Source organism: Somniosus microcephalus, chromosome 15 (genome assembly GCF_052327205.1).
Source record: "Somniosus microcephalus isolate GS21.2 chromosome 15, FLI_Smic_1.0, whole genome shotgun sequence".
In the NCBI taxonomy this organism is placed as follows: Eukaryota; Metazoa; Chordata; class Chondrichthyes; order Squaliformes; family Somniosidae; genus Somniosus; species Somniosus microcephalus.
Window position 1 is genome coordinate 101226617 of NC_141001.1, and position 20175 is coordinate 101246791.

The 20175-nt window shown below is 45.9% G+C and overlaps 1 protein-coding gene across 2 annotated transcripts in view; it reads right to left on the minus strand.

Annotated features, from left to right (window-relative positions):
* The window catches only part of dhcr7 (7-dehydrocholesterol reductase), a 54779-nt gene that overhangs the window by 25111 nt on the left and 9493 nt on the right, over positions 1–20175 (minus strand). For both annotated transcript variants that reach the window (XM_086008183.1, XM_086008184.1), the window contains exon 3: positions 6924–7146. In XM_086008183.1, the coding sequence (XP_085864309.1) occupies positions 6924–7146 (223 nt within the window). The remainder of the gene's footprint in view (positions 1–6923; positions 7147–20175) is intronic.

Here is a 20175-nt window from a genome sequence, read left to right on the forward strand (position 1 = left end):
GAGCGGGTGGCCAGGTTGGGAGGCAGTGCAGGCGACGAGGGGCAGGGAAGTGCCAGCGATCAGCAGGGGCGGGGGAAGAGAGGGAGCGGCAGCGATTAGCATGGGGGTATCGGCGGCTGGCAGAATTCTTAATGTGTGGTTGGGAGGAGCGCTCCACATTCAGGTAACTATACTTTTAAAATCTTACCTGTGGGTAATAGGGGCCCCTTTAAGGTCACATATAGACCTGGTTTCCTGAGTTCAATCAACTCTGGCTTCCTCAGGGCAAAGCAATCTTGCAGTGGGGGCCTCACATATGGTGTTAGATCCCTTATTTGCATATCCAAAAGGCCGCATTGCCTATTTCAGGCGTGAGCACTGCACGCTGATTTTTTTTTGTCCTTCACCAATATGCCGTGCAATGCACTACCGGCTTGTAATGAGCGTGCACTTCCTGCCCGCCATATTGGACGCTTAGGAAGACGTTTAGCATCCAAAAAACGGGCTCTGCGCAGCCGAATATCTAGGGCCTTATGCGTTCAGTGATAAGCACACAATCAGACTGATTATCGGTACCCGAGTCAATCCCACTGCAGTTCTTTTTGATCAAGCAACCTAAAAAGCAGCTCGCATTCAACAACGAATTCCATTGTAACATGCATTTAACACGTGTGTCCCCATTATGCTGGGTACAATTCAATTTCCTTACCAAAATTCTGGTTTATTAAACAGAGAGGTTTCTCTCTTCTCTTCTCTGACTGATGAGTCCAATGCGGGACCTACAGTCTCTGTCACAGGTGGGGCAGACGGTGGTTGAAGGGGCGGGTGGGTGGGGTGCTTGGGTTGACGAGCGCTCCTTGCGCTGTTTGCGCGTGGCTTCCGCTTGCTCCCGGCGAAGAGACTCGAGGTGTTCGGCGCCTTCCCGGATGCCTTCTCCTCCACTTTCTGCGATCTTGGGCCAGGGATTCCCAGGTGTCGGTGGGGATGTTGCACCTTTTCAAGGAGGCTTTGAGGGTGTCCTTGAAGCATTTAACACTTGCCCTGCTCCACCTATCCTCCTATCAGTTGCCCACGAAGCACTATTGATGGCGACAAGTGGCTCCCAGACTATACGAGATGGGAAGATTTCACTCGCGAGAACGTAACTGGATAGAGTTTGTTGAGCACAAGACGTTTAAAAGGGTCATTCCACAAACCCGTGCTTTCAGCAGCTGTGAGCACATTGGGAGCCTAGGATCACCCCTGCAGAGTTCCACATGGGAGCCAGCATAGTACCACATAAGTAATGACTGCGTTATGTGGAACACCCACGCTTTGCTTAAATGTGCTGTAGCTGAACCCATGCAAGGGTCTATTGGATTTCAGTTGTAAAAACTTTGTTTAAATAAAAGACTTTAAAAAAAGACAAATGTTATATTCACACGAATGGATAGCAAGTGCAGCTGTTACACACTACGACTATGCAGATTTATGTGCTGGAGCGTCTGAATGCAGCTCGTGAGGGGATTTTTGAGGGATAATTTTTGATATTTTTATATGTTTTGAGTTTTTTTTTAAATATAGCATTTCTCTGTGCTTTTGCCTTTTTAAGTTTAAACAAAGAGTGACAGCAGCATTGCGATACCGGGTGACATGGTACACCTTGTGACTATTGCGAACAGGCCGGTGAGGAAGTAGTTCCCACACTGGTGCGGTCACACTTGTGCGTATGAGCTCTGTGAAGTATGGTGGACTCTCAATGAAAACTTTCAAAAGACCGAAGCGAACAGATAACCCTTTTACCACTTCAGCTTCACAAATGTAAAAACTGAAAACATCTTTGGTAATTACAAGCTTCGTTTCACTGAAGGAAAAGACCAAATTAAAAACACAATTTTTTTTGTTTAAATAGTTTAAAAAAGTGATGGGCGGGAAGTGCACCACAGGAAGTGGTTTCTGTGGCGGGCCAGCTCAAGCGATTCACGGGTTGCCAAAGGATCAGTGCTCCAAGTGCTATACAGATACAAAGGTAGTGTCTGCAGTCTGGACCACGTTCTCTATTTTTGACGCAGCTTGGAAGAGAAGATTATTTTAAAAGCACACACCAAACTACCTTTCAAGCTCTCGCTCTTTCTCACACACACACACGCACACAGTAGAGACCACAAACCTCACAACCAACAGCTCTGCTCTGTCACAATAGCAAAATACTGCAGATGCTGGAAATCTGAAATGACAACAGAAAGTGCTGGAAGCACTCAGCAGGTCAGGCAGCATCGAGGAGAGGAGAAAGAGAGTCAACGTTTTGGGTTGAGCCCTTCGTCAGAACTGGAAAAGGTTAGGGAGGAGAGATTTTTAAGCAGGGGCAGGGAAAGGGGGGGAGGGGAGGAAAGAACAAAGGGAAGGTCTGTGATGGGATGGAAGGCAGGAGAGATCGAGACAAAAGGGATGATGGTGCAAGGCAAAAGGAGAGGTAATGGGACAAGTTAAGAAACAAAAGATGACTCTAGATGATGTGTGAATGATGATGGCAGCAACATTAACAGCTACCATGTGAGGAAACGAGAAAAAAGAAATACAGAGGCCAATTTATAGTCTGAAATTGTTGAACTCGATGTTGAGTCCAGAAGGCTGTAAAGTGCCTAATCGAAAAATGAGGTGCTGTTCCTCAAGCTTACTCTGAGCTTCATTGGAACAATGCAAGAGGCCGAGGACGGAAAGATCAGAGTGGGAGTGGAGGGGAGAATTAAAGTGACTCGGCCTCTTACATTGTTCCTGCGAAGGGTTCAACCCGAAACGTCGAGTCTGTTTCTCCTCTCCTCGATGTTGCCTCACCTGCTGAGTGTTTCCAGCACTTTCTGTTGTAAGCTCTGCTCTGTTGCCCAGTGCTCCTAACCCCACAGACAGAATTTATCATAACGAGAAGATATAAAAAAAAAATCAAGACATTCATTGCAACGCCTCTCGCCCAACTGAAAGACCCTCGCTTAACAATTTATTTAAACCGATCAGGAAATTGTGTGTTGGAGGCAGACCCTCTTCTTCGCAAGTCGACATACTGACCCTTAAAAATGCCTCTTACAATCGTTCAGAGGAGCTTGGCTCTTCCTCTGCCCTCAAGCCTCTTGAAATTAATTTTTGTGCTTTTGTTTTCCCCTTCAGAAATGATTCCTCCCACCGTTTTCCTCAAGACCAGTTAGGCTGAACCACATGTTAAACATAGAATGTACAGCACAGAAACAGGCCATTCGGCCCAACTGGTCTATGTCAGTATTTATGCTCCACACGAGTCTCCTCTAACTCAAATTACCTGTTCTCGCTCTGCCTCCCCGTATCCTCTATTCCCTTCTCCCTCACGTATGCATCAGGCTTCCCCTTAAATGCATCAATACTATTTGCTTTAGCCACTCCATGTGGCAATGAGTAAAACATTCTCATCACTCTCTGTGTAATGAATTTTTTTTTCAAAATTCTTTATTTGATCTATTAGTGGCTATCTTGTATTTATGACCCCTTGTTCTGGACTCTACATTCAAAACGCTTCATCATTTTAAAGACCACTTATCGGGTCTCCTCTCAGTCCAGAGAAAAGAACCCCAACCCACTCAATCTTTCCTGATAGTTGCGTCTTCTTAATTCTGGAAACAACCTCCTACTACTGTTCTTATGTTCTAAATCTTTTCTGCACTTTCTCCAGTGCTTCGATATCCTTATTATAGTGCGGATACCAGAACAGTATTCCAAGTGTGGTTTAACCAAGTTTTTGGTATTCTCGTCCTGGAGAAATGAACAAACACTGGACACACCTTCCAGTGCTTTATCCAAATAGCCACTGTTCATGTGCGCGTCTTGAAAGCGAGTGTTGGCTGGCTATTTGACTGGAGGGAGCTTCACAACCCGAGCCTGATTGTGACCTCACCCGACGCCCGCACACTTCCACCAGGGGCTGCTGGATAGCAGTCAGGAGAGAGAACCCTGACTGGGTTTCCATTCCCTAAACCTATGGGAGGTGGGGTGAAGTGCAGGACCCCTCCTGCTGCCTCAGCTGAGATAGGCCAAGTGGGTACAGACCAGAGATCACATGACAACACAAATTGAAATCCAATTAATGGAGTACACAGGAGGAGAGAGATAACTGGCACAAGGGAAAACCAATCCAGTTCCCTCACATCTTGGTGATCTGTATGAATCACCGACTCACTGGATAAGCTCATTGCCTGGACAGAGACCCTGGGACATGTCATTTCAGATAGGCAAGTGTATGTAGAATCATAAAATGGTTACAGCACAGAAGGAGGCCATTCGGCCCGTCGAGCCCGTGCCGGCTCTCTGCAAGAGCACTTCAGCTAGTCCCACTCCCCCGCCCTTTCCCCGTAGCCCTGCAAATTTTTTTCCTTCAGGTACTTATCCGACTCCCTTTTGAAAGCCATGATTGAGTCTGCCTCCACCACCCTCTCAGGCAGTGCATTCTAGATCCTAACCACTCACTGTGTAAAGAGGTTTTTCCTCATGTCGCCTTTGGTTCTTCTGTCAATCACCTTAAATCTGTGTCCTCTGGTTCTCGACCCTTTTGCCAATGGGAACAGTTTCTCTCTATCTACTCTGTCTAGACCCCAGACATGTAACATGGATCTACACACTTCTTCCTGTGCGAGGCTAAAACTTACTTAATACAAAACTCTTAATAGTGTATACAGGCTCATGTGCATCTTTTTGGATGCACCCGATAGGTTGGTTGCTGTGGAAGATATGATGAAGGCCTACCTGTTCTGCTCTACACATTGTAGGAATGCCCTAGATTCAGAAGTGGGGACAGATCTTGACTTTGTGCGATCGTGTAAAATGAGCGATAGTGAGACGGCAGCCCTTTTTATATTCCTCCCCACTTTTATTTCCAAGCCAACGGAAATAAAAATCGGGTGAGACGTAAAGCGGGCTGCCGACTCCCTCCCACCCCCTTTACACTAGCTCGCAAAGTCGGGATCTGCCCCGTGAATTCTTTAGAGTGCTTCACTCAATCTCACGGCCCACTAATGTGCATTTTTATTATTAGGAGACCTGTTTTTTTTTTACTTTTTATTGTTGGCAGCTCATAAATCATTTCCACTATCAAACGGACAATCTGCTTGCTGGCTAATGGGCCCCATTTCCTAACATGGGTCCTTCTTTCTAACAGGGCAATTTCTGAGTCCTTACGCTTGCACCTTAAAGCCAGGGCAGACCTTGATGAAAGGATTTGTTGGCTGGTTTGAGACATGTTTGGCTCACCCTTAAGCACTAGTCTACCAGCTTTCACTCTCCTAGTTTTGTTTGGGGCTTTCTCCCATTGGAGCTGTGAATCGTTGCCATGTCAACAGATGAACGGTCATCAGTTTCTCTCTCCACAGATGCTGCCTGACCCGCTGAGTGTTTCCAGCATTTTCTGTTTTAATCTCAACAGATACATTGCTTAGTTTACTTATGTTATCGATGCTCTTTGTTTGTTCTTAAAAGATTTTCTGAAAAGCTTTAAGTAAATACATAAAATCCTGGTAGCAATCTTGCTGCACGATGTTTAAAGGCACCTGTGGTAGATATTTTGGTACAATTTTGCTTCAAGTGTCCTTTTACTCCCCTTCATTCATAGGATATACGGCACAGAAACAGGCCATTCAGCCCAACCAGTCCATGCCGGCGTTTATGCTCCACTCGAGCCTCCTCGCGTCTTTCTTCATCTAAATCTATCAGCGTAACCCTCTATTCCCTTCTCCCTCATATACTTGTCCAGCCTCCCCTTAAATGCATCTATACTATTCGCTTCAACCATTCCCTGTGGTAGCGAGTTCCACATTCTCACCACTCTTTGGGGTAAAGAAGTTCCTTCTGAATTCCCTATTGGATTTCTTGGTGACTCTTATATTGCTGGCCTCTAGTTATGCTCTTCCTTTAAAGTTGCAGTCTACTGAGATTGCCTTGTAATTAAACATTCATTAGACAAGTTAAAACACAGTGGGCAGGATTTTCATTGGGCCGTGGAGTCGGAATTACAATCCTGAAATCAGGGGTCCCGACCCCATCCCGCACCCAAACCCGCCTCCATTCCAGTTTCAAAGGAGGCGGGTACCCGCCCCGCACTGAGACCCGCCTACCCGAGGCGGGAAGGGGTTAGTGCCAATTAACTGCCTGTTAACAGGTAGTTAACAGGCAGTTTTTAGCCTAATCCCTATTTTTAAGGTTGAAGTGTGGGATTCCCAACGGCTCCAAACGACGCCAAATTAGAGGAGGCGGGCCGTCGGGTTGAAGGACTTGGAGGGGTCGAGATGTCGGTGTTCAGGTGAGTGATGTGTGCATGAGTGCAAAGATAAATGTGTTTGGTGTGTCTAAAGTGATTAAAGAAGTTTAAATGACCTTTTCAGCCTTTAGGTCCCGGGAGTTTCTCATCTCACCGGCACAGAAAGCAGAATGGCTGCGAACTGTCAAAAGTGACAGCCTGCAGCTTTCAGTGCAGGAGAGATTTCTAACTGAGTCTGTGGAGAAGGACTCAGGTTAGAAGTCAGACTGTCAGTGTTTGACAGCTTCAAACAGCTGTGAAACGCTGATATTTCATCTGTCAAAACCTCTTGACAGGTGAAATTTCAGTCTGACATCACCTGTTGCTGGGTGGCCCTTAATTGGCCTGCTGAGCCCGCTGGGCGGGCTTAACAAGGTCAATCAAGTTAAAATCGCGTGGATTGGCCGCATCTCAATGGAGGCGGGACTACAAACCCCAAAAGTTGTAGTCCCGCCTCCAACCCGACTCCTGAATGAAAATCCTGCCCAGTGTCTCTCACCCCACCCATATGCGAAAGAAAGAAAACCTAGCCTTAAAAAGGGGAAGTGGAATACTTTGTTCTACCTTGGCATCTACCTGTGGAACTATGTACATAGACCGTGCCAACATTTTTGGACAAAATTAGCAGCCTGCAGGCCGACAAACAGAAACTTACTTGAAAACAGACCCACGCGGCGTAGATTTTAGCCGCGGACCAGCTGAAGGACGGGGCTCGACTCCAGATGTCACCGACGCTCGACTTTCCAGAGTATAAATCGAGAAGAGGACCAGACAGAGCACACTGGTACTGGTCGCACGACATCACAAAGTAAAATACAATTAACGGAGCACATAGGAGGAGAACGATAACTGACACAAGGGAAAACCAATCCACCTCCCTGGGAAAAAAGCACAGGTAGCCATTACAGTTCATTTATAAGTTGAAAGGTATTTTGAGAACCACTATTTCACGGCAAGAAATGAACAAGTTAGATGTATGAAATCAATAAATCTTCAAAATGTGAATACATAACATTATATAAACTAGTGGTATACCTTCTGGTATATGTCAGAGTCCAACAGTAACAGACATACAAATCAAACTAAACTCTAGTCTGATTTTCCTGTCCCTATTTTTAAAATTCCTTCATGGTATGTGTGCGTCGCTGGCAATGCCAGCATTTATTGCCCATCCCTAATTGCCCCCGAGGTGGTGATGTTGGCCTTCATTGTAAGAGGATTTGAGTACAGGAGCAAGGGTGTCTTACTACAGTTGTCCAGGGCCTTGGTGAGACCACACCTGGAGTACTGTGTGCAGTTTTGGTCTCCTTACCTAAGAAAGGATATACTTGCCATAGAGGGAGTGCAGCGAAGGTTCACCAGACTGATTCCTGGGATGGCAGGACTGTCGTATGAGGAGAGATTGGGTCGACTAGGCCTGTATTCACTAGAGTTTAGATGAATGAGAGGGGATCTCATTGAAACGTATAAAATTCTGATAGGGCTAGACAGACTGGATGCAGGGGGGATGTTTCCTCTGGCTGGGGGGTCTAGAACGAGGGGTCAGTCTCAGGATAAGTGTTAGGAAATTTAGGACTGAGATGAGGAGAAATTTCTTCACTCAGGAGGGTGGTGAACCTGTGGAAGTCTCTATCACAGAAGGCTGTGGAGGCCAAGTCACTGAATATATTAAGAAGGAGATAGATAGATTTCTAGACAAAAGCATCAAGGGGTATGGGGAGAGAGCGGGAATATGGTATTCAGATAGAGAATCAGCCATGATCATATTGAATGGCAGAGCAGGCTCGAAGGGCTGAATGGCCTACTCCTGCTCCTATGTTTTTTTCTTGAACTGCAGAGGGCAGTTAAGAGTCAACCACATTGCTGTGGGTCTGGAGTCACATAGGCCAGACCGGGTAAGGGCGGCAGATTTCCTTCCCTAAAGGACAATAGTGAACCAGATGGGTTTTTACAACAATCCAGTAGTTTCATGGTCACCATTACTAGCTTTCTTTATTAAATTCCAGATGTTTTTAATTAACTGAATTTAAATTCCCCAGCTGCCGTGCTGTGATTTGAACTTTAGTCTCCAGATCATTAGTCGAGGCCTCTGGATTACTAGTCCAGTAAAATAACCACTTACGCCACCGTACCCTTGATGCGGGGACATCGAGGTCAATAATAAAAGGCGTTCTGCCATCCTATTTGAGGTCAACTAACTCAACACAGACTGGGGATCGAATCTGCTGACTTCCTGTTCCATATGGCTCAGCTAATCACCACTGTTAAGTATGTTATCAGGTCGAGCTTTACTTCCTGGTTCTTAATTCCCTCTGTCGATTATAGTGCCTTACCTCCACAGCTGGGAGGATGGTAGGAAAGCTTTCTGTTGACTTACAAATCAAATATTTGAACTGATCAGCAAACAGACGTGCAAAGTGCAATGCATGTTTATGTTCCGAGCCTTTTGGGTGTTTCATGAACGAGGGAGAAGATGCAGGTGGTGGCAAAATAAAAAAATGGGCATCATTTCATCCGTCTCCTGCTTCTGTTCTGGGCAAATGGCTTTCATGGGACCTATTAATAGGCCAGCAACAGTAACTGGCATTTATTGACGTAGCATGAATGGCGTAGAAAAAACATCCCAAGACCCCATCACTGACGCAGTCACACAAAGATGGACGATGAGCGATTAAAAAAAAGGGATAGCCAAAAGCTTGAAGCAAATATTCAAGTGGTTCAAAAATAAAATCAGGACAAAGTGTGAAAATTTGTGCCTGCGCCTTTACTTGAGGTTTTGTGCACACTTCATTGTCTCAACATTTTCCCTTCTGATCATTTTTTTCGTGCCGGTGGGTGGAGTAAAAAATGCAAGGAGAGTGGAAGGTTGGAAGGCAGGAGGTCATGTTGAACTTGCAGTGGTGAATGGAAAGTGGATCCAACCAGCCTCTTTAGGTTTGGCAGGGTCCCTGAATCTAGGACGTAGGTGTAGAGGCACTTACCTTCTGGGTGCAGCAATCCTCGCCCTGTTGTAACTGCCGGGTTTTACGAGCTGTGTAAAACCCGAGCAGCTACAGTTAAACACAAAATGGAGGTTAAAGAAGAAGCTTCCAACCTCATTATAATATTTAAATAGATCGCCCGCTTCCTGGCAGCGGGTTGGCTGCCCGCCCCATCGCTGCTTAATCCAGAAGTGGGCGGGTTGAGGTCGGGATTCACATTTTTAACACTTTAACTACCCCACCACGCACCCAACCCACCCATTTTTTTTTCCAGTTAAAACTCCCCCGCAATGTCTCATCTGAAAGACAACGCCACTGACAACACGCTCTCCGTAATGCAGAGGAGGGAATATTAGCGCAGGTCCCGGAGTGGGACTTGTACCCATAACTTGCTGAATCAAAAGTAAGAGTGTTACCAACTTAGCAAAGCTGACATTGAGCAAAGTCAGCGAATTAGAGAGAAAAGGTGAAGGTTTGATTGGTAAAAATCAAAGTGCATTACAATATACAATGACATCCTGATTCTGTCAGTCAGTATCTGACAACTAGTTGTACTACAATGGAAACCACAAATAAATCCTCATACGAGAGTGTTGGGGGTGGGGGGGAAGCAAATAAAAAAACGTATGCCACAGCCATCAGAAGATTCGATTTATAATTTAGCCAGCTCAAGTTTTTTTTCCCCCACTCTCTTCAATGATGTTAGGGAATATTCACTGCAGCATACACTTGTTCGGACTGGCAGCAAGCTCCTCGTCCCACAGACTGCATTGTAACAAAAGATCTTGTGCGACCTCAGGGCAGATCCGTAAACTTCCTGAACTACTGCTTTCTTGTGAAAATCTCTTCTTCTAAAAAAAAAATAATGAAGGCACTCGCCATTTATGCAGAAGGTAATGGATTCGAGATGAATCAGGCAAATCACCACAGATCAAAGCAAATATTATAACATACTGTTTACTCAATAGGCAAGTCACTGGTTAAATACCAATCCCTATCAAGTTCGTTAATCCAAATTAAGGGGCGCACTGCAGATGGAAGGCCTGCTTATAAGGCGGTTTTTCCAACATTCACTTCCACAGAGAAAATAGGATTATTAATTGAAAGATATTAATTAAAAAAATTAGACAAATGGCTTACTTAAATAGTTGGACGTTTAGATGAAACATTGGCCGGTATTTTCCGATCCCGACGGGTGTGTACACACCCGTAGGGACATCGGAAATGCCGGTTTCAGGCATGCACAGCGCACGCGCCGAAAACCGGTATTTCCGATCTGTCAAGAATCCTCTTGATAAAGCAGGTGTAAGGCCTGCTTTCACCAGCATAAGAGTTTAAGAAAGTAAAAAAAAGAATTTTCCTCATTTAGAATTTAAAAATACTTTTAAAAAAGGTAAGTTTATTTTTAGCCCCGTAAAAAACTTTATTTTTTGCAAAAAATTAAATTTGTTTAAAATATTTAATTTAATGTAATTTTAACTCATTTTAAAAACGTGACAGGTCTATCTGTCAAAAGTATGAAGGGAGATTCCCTTCTTTCATCGGCTGGCCTGGCCCACGTGATCTCAGGGACGTTTGCGAACCGCCTGTGCCCCTGGGATACAGGGGCCTCTGCACATTTCGACTGTGGACAGGCCCAGGATCGGAAGTGTCCAGACCTCGGGAGCCTGCAGGTAAGTGCGTAGATTTTTTTCCCGATAGGAGGCATCTGCACGCAGGAAGCCTCCGATCGGAAATTACGGGCCATTAACTATTTATGATTAAACCTCCTGTGTTGATCATGGTTAGTTTGGGGAATGCACTCTCGGCTGTGAGTCAGGAGGTCGTGGGTTCAAGTCCCACTCCAGAGACTGGAGCACAAAATCCATGCAGACACTCCAGTGCAGTGCTGAGGGAGCACTGCACTGTCGGAGGTGCCGTCTTTCAGATGAGACGATAAACCGAGGCCCCGTCTGCCCTCTCAGGTGGACGTAAAAGATCCCATGGCACTATTTAATGAAGAGCAGGGGAGTTACATAGATACATAGATACATAGAAGATAGGAGCAGGAGTAGGCCATTCGGCCCTTCGTGCCTGCTCCGCCATTTAATGAGATCATGGCTGATCCTTTAATTCAGTATCCCGTCCCCGCCTTCTCTCCGTAACCCTTAACCCCTTTTGCCCGTAGAAATATATCTAATTCCCTCTTAAATATATTTAATGAGCTGGCGTACACTGCCCTCTGTGGCAATGAGTTCCACAGGTTCACCACTCTCTGAGTGAAGAAATTCCCCCTCATCTCTGTCCTAAATGGTTTAGCCCTTATCCTTAAATTATGTCCTCTAGTTCTGTTTTCACCCGCCAAGGGAAACATTCCTTCTGCATCCAGTCTGTCTAGACCTGTCAGAATTTTATACACTTCTATGAGGTCCCCTCTCAATCTTCTAAACTCCAGTGTGTACATCCCTAAACTACATAGTCTCTCCTCATAGGTCATTCCCGCCATTCCTGGTATCAGCCTGGTGAATCGCCGCTGCACCCCCTCCATGGCAAGAACATCCTTCCTCAGATGAGGCGACCAAAACTGTACACAGTACTCGAGGTGTGGTCTCACCAGTGCCCTGTACAGCTGCAGCAAGGTATCCCTGTTCCTGTATTCTAACCCTTTTGCTATGAAGGCCAGCATACCGTTTGCCTTCTTGACCGCCTGTTGCACCTGCATGCTCGCCTTCAGTGACTGGTGTACAAGAACACCCAGGTCTCTCTGTACTTCCCCCTCTCCCAATCTATTGCCATTTAAATAATAATTTGCCCTCCCGTTCCTGCACCCAAGGTGGATAACTTCGCACTTGTCCACATTATAGTGCATCTGCCATTTATCCGCCCAATCGCCCAGTCTGTCCAAATCGCTCTGGAGCTTCCTGGTCTCTTCCTCTGAGCCCACCCCACCTCCTAGTTTAGTGTCGTCTGCAAATTTGGAAATGCTGCATCCGACTCCCTGATCCAGGTCATTAATGTAAATTGTGAACAGCTGGGGGCCCAGGACAGATCCCTGTGGTACCCCACTTGTTACTGCCTGCCATTCAGAAAATGAGCCGTTTATTCCAACTCTCTGTTTTCTATCTGACAGCCAGTTCCCTATCCACGCCAAAACTTTCCCCTTTATCCCATGAGCCTCAATTTTCCATGCTAATCTTTTATGTGGGACCTTATCGAAGGCCTTTTGGAAGTCCAGGTACACCACATCTACTGGCTCTCCCCCATCTATTCTACCAGTTACTCCCTCAAAAAATTCCAATAGATTAGTCAAGCACGATTTACCCTTTGTAAATCCATGTTGACTCTGTCCTATCCTGTCCCCATTTGCTAAGTGCTCCGCTATTTCATCCTTAATGATGGACTCCAGCATTTTGCCCACAACTGATGTAAGGCTTACAGGTCTGTAATTACCTGCTTTTTCCCTACCCCCCTTTTTGAATAGTGGGGTAACGTTAGCTACCCTCCAATCCATCGGCACTGTTCCCGAGTCTAATGAATTCTGAAAAATCATCCTTAGTGCATCCGCTATCTCTAGGGCCACCTCCTTCAGTACCCTAGGATGCATGTTATCAGGCCCTGGGGATTTGTCCACCTTCAATCCCTTTAGCTTCCTTAACACCATATCCTTAGAGATATTGATTTGCGTCAGTTCCTCCTTTGCCAATGTCCCTATTTTTCCCGATATCCCAGGGAGGTTTTTTGTGTCTTCCTTCGTAAAGACTGACCCAAAGTATGCATTTAGTTGATCTGCCATTTCCTTATTTCCCATTATATATTCCCCCGTATCTGACTGCAATGGACCAACTTTGGTTTTCACCAGTCTTTTCCTTTTGATATATTTATAAAAGCTTTTGGAGTTAGTTTTTATATTTTCCGCCAGCTTGTTTTCGTAAGCTATTTTGCCCCTCTTGATCATGCCCTTTGCCCTCCTTTGCTCTATCTTAAACTGTTCCCAATCTTCCGCTCTGGCGCTTTTTTTGGCTATTTTATACGCCCTATCTTTGGATTTTATGCTGTCTCTAATTTCCCCTGTTATCCACGGTTGAGTCACCTTTTTAGATTTCCTTTTATGCCAGATTGGTATAAACAATTTTTGCAATTTTGTCATTCTATCTTTAAATGTTTGCCATTGTTTATCTACCTCCAGTCCTCTCAGGAACGTTGTCCAATCAGACCTACTCAGTTCCCGTCTCATGGCATCATAATTCCCCTTGTTTAAATTCAGGACCTTAGTCTCTGAGTCAATTTCTTCGCTCTCCATTTCGAGTGAGAAATCGATCATGTTATGATCGCTCTGACCCAAGGGTCCCCGTACAACAAGATTACTGATTAGTCCCTTCTCATTGCACAGTACCCAGTCCAATATAGCCTGTTCCCGAGTTGGTTCCTCGACATATTGATCCAGATAACCATCCCTTAAACACTCAAGGAATTCCTCCTCCTCATTATTTTTACTGATTAGGCTAGTCCAATCTATATGTAAGTTAAAGTCACCTATGATGACAGCTGTGCTCTTATTGCACGCTTCTCTAATTTCCCTCGTGATGCCCTCCCTAACCTCTATTTTACTATTTGGAGGCCTATATACCACTCCTATTAATGTTTTTCGCCCCTCGCTATTTCTTAGCTCCACCCATATAGATTCTGTATTAACTGAGTTAATATCCTTCCTTTCAATTGCATTTATCCCCTCTTTTACTAGCAATGCTACCCCTCCTCCCTTTCTTTTTTGTCGATCCTTCCTAAATACTGAATACCCCTGTATGTTAAGCTCCCAGCCCTGCTCACCCTGCAACCATGTTTCCGTAATCCCAATTAGATCATAATTATTAACCTCTATTTCCACAGCTAATTCATCTACCTTGTTCCTGATGCTTCTCGCATTAAGGTATAAAACCCTCAGGCTTTTTTTATGCTCACATTTTTTATGAATTAGTTTGGCCCTTTGTTTTTTGTTCCTCACCCTTTTACCATTTATTTCTGTCTGCCTTTCACTTTCCTCTATTTCACTACATAGGTTTCTAGCCCCCTGCCATACTAGTTTAAATGCTCCCGAACTGCTTTATCAAAAATTACCCCGAGAACATCAGTTCCATCTCTGCACAGGTGTAGACCGTCCCTTTTGTATAGGTCACACCTACCACAAAACTGGTTCCAATGCCTCAAAAATTTAAAACCCTCCCTCTTACACCACTGCTCAAGCCACGTATTTAGCCTAACTATCCTGTTCTCTGTACTCTTACTAGTTCTTCCCGGTGTCCTGGCTAATATTTATCCCTCAACCAACATCACAGACAGATTATCTGATCATTATCTCATTGCTCTTTGTGGGACCCTGCTATGCCAAAATTGTCTGCCGAGTTTCCTACATTACAACAGTGACTACACTTCAAAAAAGTGCTTTGGGATGTCCCGAGGTCGTGAAAGGCGCGATATAAATGAAAGTCTTTCTCTGTATTTGCTGTCTATACTCGCATTTTGTTGCTCATTGTGCTCTTGCAGTCGACCCTCAGGAAGCCAATTTATTCATCCAGAAAACACTTCAGATGGACTTCAGGCCTGCGAGGCTGAGGTAGTGGTAGTTTTATTAATGCTGTTTGTGGTGGGCTTTGTGCTTTCTGGACAGTGAACATTTGAACATAAGACATAAGAAATAGGAGCAGGAGTAGGCCATTCGGCCCCTCGAGCCTGCTCTGCCATTCAATAAGATCATGGCTGATCTGATCTTGGCCTGAACTCCACTTTCCTGCCCACTCCTCATAACCCTCGACTCCCCTGTTTTTCAAAAATCCGTCTATCTCCACCTTGAATTTATTCAATGACTCAGCCTCCACAGCTCTCTGGGGTAGAGAATTCCAAAGATTCACGACCCTTTGGGGGTTAGAGGAGACTTTGCGGCCACAGGAGGTGCTCAGTCTGCAGCACCATTCCAACAAGCTTGGGGGGCACACTGGATGAGTTCCTCTGTGGTCTTCCCGTGCCTGCATGATTCTCTGTCTTTCTCAATTACCCTCCCCTTCCATTCAGCTATCCTATATCTCTGCTACCGGCCCACATTCTCTCTCTGCCATTTGGTTTATCTGCCTTGGTGTCTCTGTCACTCTCGTTCTCTGAATCTTTTTTTTTTAACTCTCTTCCTGGGGTCCGAGACATGGGAGTGAGCGAAAGAGTGAGGTGTGTATGCAGCAGGCACTGAGCTGTGGGAAAAGGCCAGAGCCGGAAGGCAAAAGAACCCTTTGGACTGCTGCACATTTTTCACATTGGGCCATCGGAGGCTGGGCCCGAGTTGGTGGATGCTTGGAATAAAGGAGTGCAGCAGGTTCTTTGCTGTCTGCTGGTAGGGAAGGTTGTACGCAGGGTTGTTAATCTAGCATGGATGGGAGGTGGGAAGAGATATCGGCGTTGGGATGCTGAGCTTCATAACTATATTTGTGATTGTTGTGTAGATTGACATTTTTATGGATTAATTAGCTGATAAAATGAATGAAATTAGTATTTGTAGGGAAATGGTGTTAGGGAAATTGATGGGATTGAAGACCGATAAATCCCCAGGGCCTGATAATCTACATCCTAGCGTACTTAAGGAAGTGGCCCTAGAAATAGTAAATGCATTGCTGGTCATCTTCCAAAATTCTATAGACTCTGGAACAGTTCCTATGGATTGGAGGGTAGCTAATGTAACCCCACTATTTAAAAAAGGTGGTAGAGAGAAAACGGGGAATTATAGACTGGTTAGCCTGACATCGGTAGTGGGGAAAATGCTAGAGTCCATTATAAAAGATGTAATAACAGAGCACTTGGAAAACAGTGACAGGATCGGACAAAGTCAACATGGATTTACAAAAGGTAAATCATGCTTGACAAATCTACTGGAATTTTTTGAGGATGTAACTGGTAGAATAGATAAGGGAGAACCAGTGGATGTGGTGTATTTGGACTTTCAGAAGGCTTTCGACAAGGTCCCACATAAGAGATTAGCGTGCAAAGTTAAAGCACATGGGATTGGGGGTAAGGTACTGACTTGGATAGAGAACTGGTTGGCAGACAGAAAGCAAAGATTTGGAATAAATGGGTCTTTTTCTGAGTGGCAGGCAGTGACTAGTGGGGTACCGCAGGGATCGGTGCTCGGACCCCAGTTATTCACAATATATATTAATGATTTAGATGAGGGAACTAGATGCAATATCTCCAAGTTTGCAGATGAAACAAAGCTGGGTGGGCGTGTGTGCTGTGAGGAGGATGCAGAGAAACTCCAGTATGATTTGGACAGGTTGGGCGAGTGGGCAAATGCATGGCAGATGCAGTATAACGTGGATAAATGTCAGGTTATCCACTTTGGTGGCAAAAACAGGAAGGCAGATTATTATCTGAACGGCAATAGATTGGGTAAAGGGGAGGTGCAACGAGACCTGGGTGTCCTTGTGCACCAGTCGCTGAAGGTAAGCATGCAGGTGCAGCAGGCGGTTAAGAAGGCAAATGGTATGTTGGCCTTCATAGCGAGAGGATTCGAGTACAGGAGCAGGGATGTCTTACTGCAGTTGTACAGGGCCTTGGTGAGACCACTCCTTGAGTATTGTGTGCAGTTTTGGTCGCCTTATCTGAGGAAGGATGTTCTTGCCATGGAGGGACTGCAGCGAAGATTCACCAGACTGATACCTGGGATGGCAGGGATAACGTATGAAGAGAGATTGGGTCGATTACGCTTATATTCGCTAGAGTTTAGAAGAATGAGAGGGGATCTCATTGAAACTTATAAAATTCTAACAGGACTCGACAGACTAGATGCAGGAAGGATGCTCCCGATGGCGGGCGAGTCCAGAACCAGGGGGCACAGCCTAAGGATAAGGGGTAAGCCATTTACGACTGAGATGAGGAGGAATTTCTTCACCCAGAGAGTGGCGAACCTGTGGAATTCTCTACCACGGAAGGCAGTTGAGGGCAAATCATTAAATATATTCAAGAAGGAGTTAGATATATTTCTTAAGGCTAAAGGGATCAAGGGATATGGGGAGAAAGCAGGGACAGGGTACTGAATTTGGATGATCAGCCATGATCTCATTGAATGGCGGAGCAGGCTCGAGGGGCCGAAAGGCCTACTCCTGCTCCTATCTTCTATATTTCTATGAAGTTTTCTTTTAGTGTTCTCCAGTGTGATGGGTAAGGAAATGTGATGGGCATTGACAAGTGGTTAACATTTTCCCCCCCAATAATCAGAATGAATTCTGTCTGCATGTTGTTATCGGGACCTCACACTGCCAAGATCTGATTGGTCCAGTATCATGTAATTAGCATGGACCAATCAGAAACTACATTCATTCATAGAATATTACAGACATGGGGAGCGGGGGCGGGGGGACGGTAAGATTCAACTTCAGCAGGGCTACAATACGGGCGGTAGTGGCTCAGGAAAGGAAAATTGGGCGGGGTATATAAACGGGCGGCTGTTACGCCACCATCCCCGGTATTGTGCCCCCGCCAAATCATGGAATAGTACAGCACCGGCTCTTTCGAAGAGTGATCCAGTTAGTCCAACTCCCCCCACCCCCGCTCTTTCCCCACATCCCTGCAATTTCTTCTCCTTCAAGTATTTATCCAATTCCCTTTGGAAAGCCACTGCTCGGGGGGTCACGTAACTATTTCGTTGAATTTCATCCCCAGTGTTTTTAATGATGCACACTATTTCCTCAGTGTGGGTTAGTTCACGCAGGCCAACTGCTCTTTGGAGCAACTATTCCAAACATGATCAGTGGCAAACATTGCTGATTGTGGGAGTTTGCTGTGCGCAAATTGGCTGTCGCGTTTCCTACATTACAAGAGTGACTACACTCCAAAAAATACTTCATTGGCTGCAAAGCACTTGGAGACGTCCGGTGGTCGTGAAAGGCGCTGTATAAATCCAAGTCTTCCTTTTCTTTTCGTGTTTCGATCACGGGACGGTTGGCTCCTCAATTTTGGTAGCAGCATAGAGCCGCTGCTACAATCTTCCATTTGCCTCTTGACGACGTTGGCTATCAGTAAGCATCATATACGTGACAGTCTGGTTGTCTAAGTGAAAAGTTTAGATTTGTAAAGTCCACTCAAGTAAAACAAAACCTATTCCGCTCACCACCCACCCACACCCCGCCCCCCCACCAACCAAAAAAATGACTTCATAAGATGCTAAACGTTCAGCTCCCACGAACGTGCTAAAACAAGGACGGAATCGGACTTCAGGGTGAGGTGCCAAAGTAACACCAGCATAATTTGTAATAAGTCAGAGAGCAAAGGATGCTGGAAGCCAGGTCCTGTCATGCTAGCATGTTGCTCTTATTTGAGTCACTGATAGTAGATCTGCATAAAGTCACTGGTTGGCTTCATTTCTGCGGTGATGTTCACAGCTCATACTTTAAAGCTAGACTGTCTGGGGAGCCCTACGTGACAGGGGGAAACTTGTTGCAAGATGATCAGAATGGACACCAGACAACTGCCCACAAAAAAAAACCCACTGGCGAATTGCGTTATGTGCAGTTGTGCTGTGTGGCAACAGGTAACAGACTTGTGTCTCATCACTGGAGCAGGACAGGAACTTGCAGCACACGGAAGATTTTTACTCATACTACAGTTGTATTTGCTCAATTTCCCCGCGGGCAAGTTTTCAACTTGTTTCTTTTAGTTGCTGGCCCTGCCTCAACGGTCATCAAGTCCTCCCAAGTAATAACCCACCGGCCTGGACTTTACTTTGTTCCCCGAGATCCATCTGCATCAGTATTGGTCTTAGTGCAGCTTCTACTTTCATCTCACGCCTGCGTTTGGACACAAAGTTCAATTCCTGAGGGGGCCCATTTCCTGACCTGGCTTTAGTTCTATTTCTGATTCCGCTGTAGCTTCTTCTTCTTAGGCAGTCCCTCCAACCGAGGATGACTTGCTTCCACATTAAAAATTAGCTCTCAGGTGACTGCTGAGTCCAATGCGGGACCTACAGTCTCTGTCACAGGTGGAGCAGATGGTGGTTTAAGGGGCGGGTGGGTGGGGTGCTTGGGTTGGCGTGCGCTCCTTGCGCTGCCTGCGCTTGGTTTCCGCTTGCTCCCGGCGAAGAGACTCGAGGTGTTCGGCACCTTCCCGGATGCTTCTCCTCCACTTTGTGCGGTCTTGGGCCAGGGATCCCCAGGTGTCCCATATTACACTTTTTCAAGGAGGCTTTGAGGGTGTCCTTGAAGCATTTCCTCTGTCCACCTGGGGCTCTCTTGTCGTGCCAGAGCTCCGAGTAGAGCGCTTGTTTTGGGAGTCTCGTATCGGGCATGCGGACAATGTGACCCGTCCATCGGAGCTGATCGAGCGTGGTCAAAGCTTCGATGCTGGGGATGTTGGCCTGAGCAAGAACACTGACATTGGTGCGCCTATCCTGCCAATGGATTTGCAGGAGCTTGTGGAGGCAGCGTTGGTGGTACCTCTCCGGTGCTTTGAGGTGCCTGCTGTACATGGTCCATGTCTCTGAGGCATACAGCAGGGCGGGTATCACTGCTGCTCTGTAGACCATGAGCTTAGTGCCGGATTTGAGGTCCTGGTCTTCAAACACTCTTCCTCAGGCGAACAAAGGCTGCACTGGCACATTGAAGGCGGTGTTGGACTTCGTCATCGACGTCTGCCCTTGTTGACAGGAGGCTCCCAAGGTATGGAAAGTGGTTCACGTTGTCCAGGGCCTTGTCGTGGATTTTGATAATCGGGGAGGCAGTACTGTGTGGCGGGGGCAGGTTGGCATGCTGTAGCACCCCCCCCTCGCCACCCAAAAAAAAACTGGACGTCAGGATCACTAAAACAAACTCAGCAATAATACTGATGCTTCCGTGTGGCACGGGATACAACTCATTTTTGATAAGTTGAATCGAATCTCACAATGCCAATTCAAAGGATTCTTGAAATAAACACATT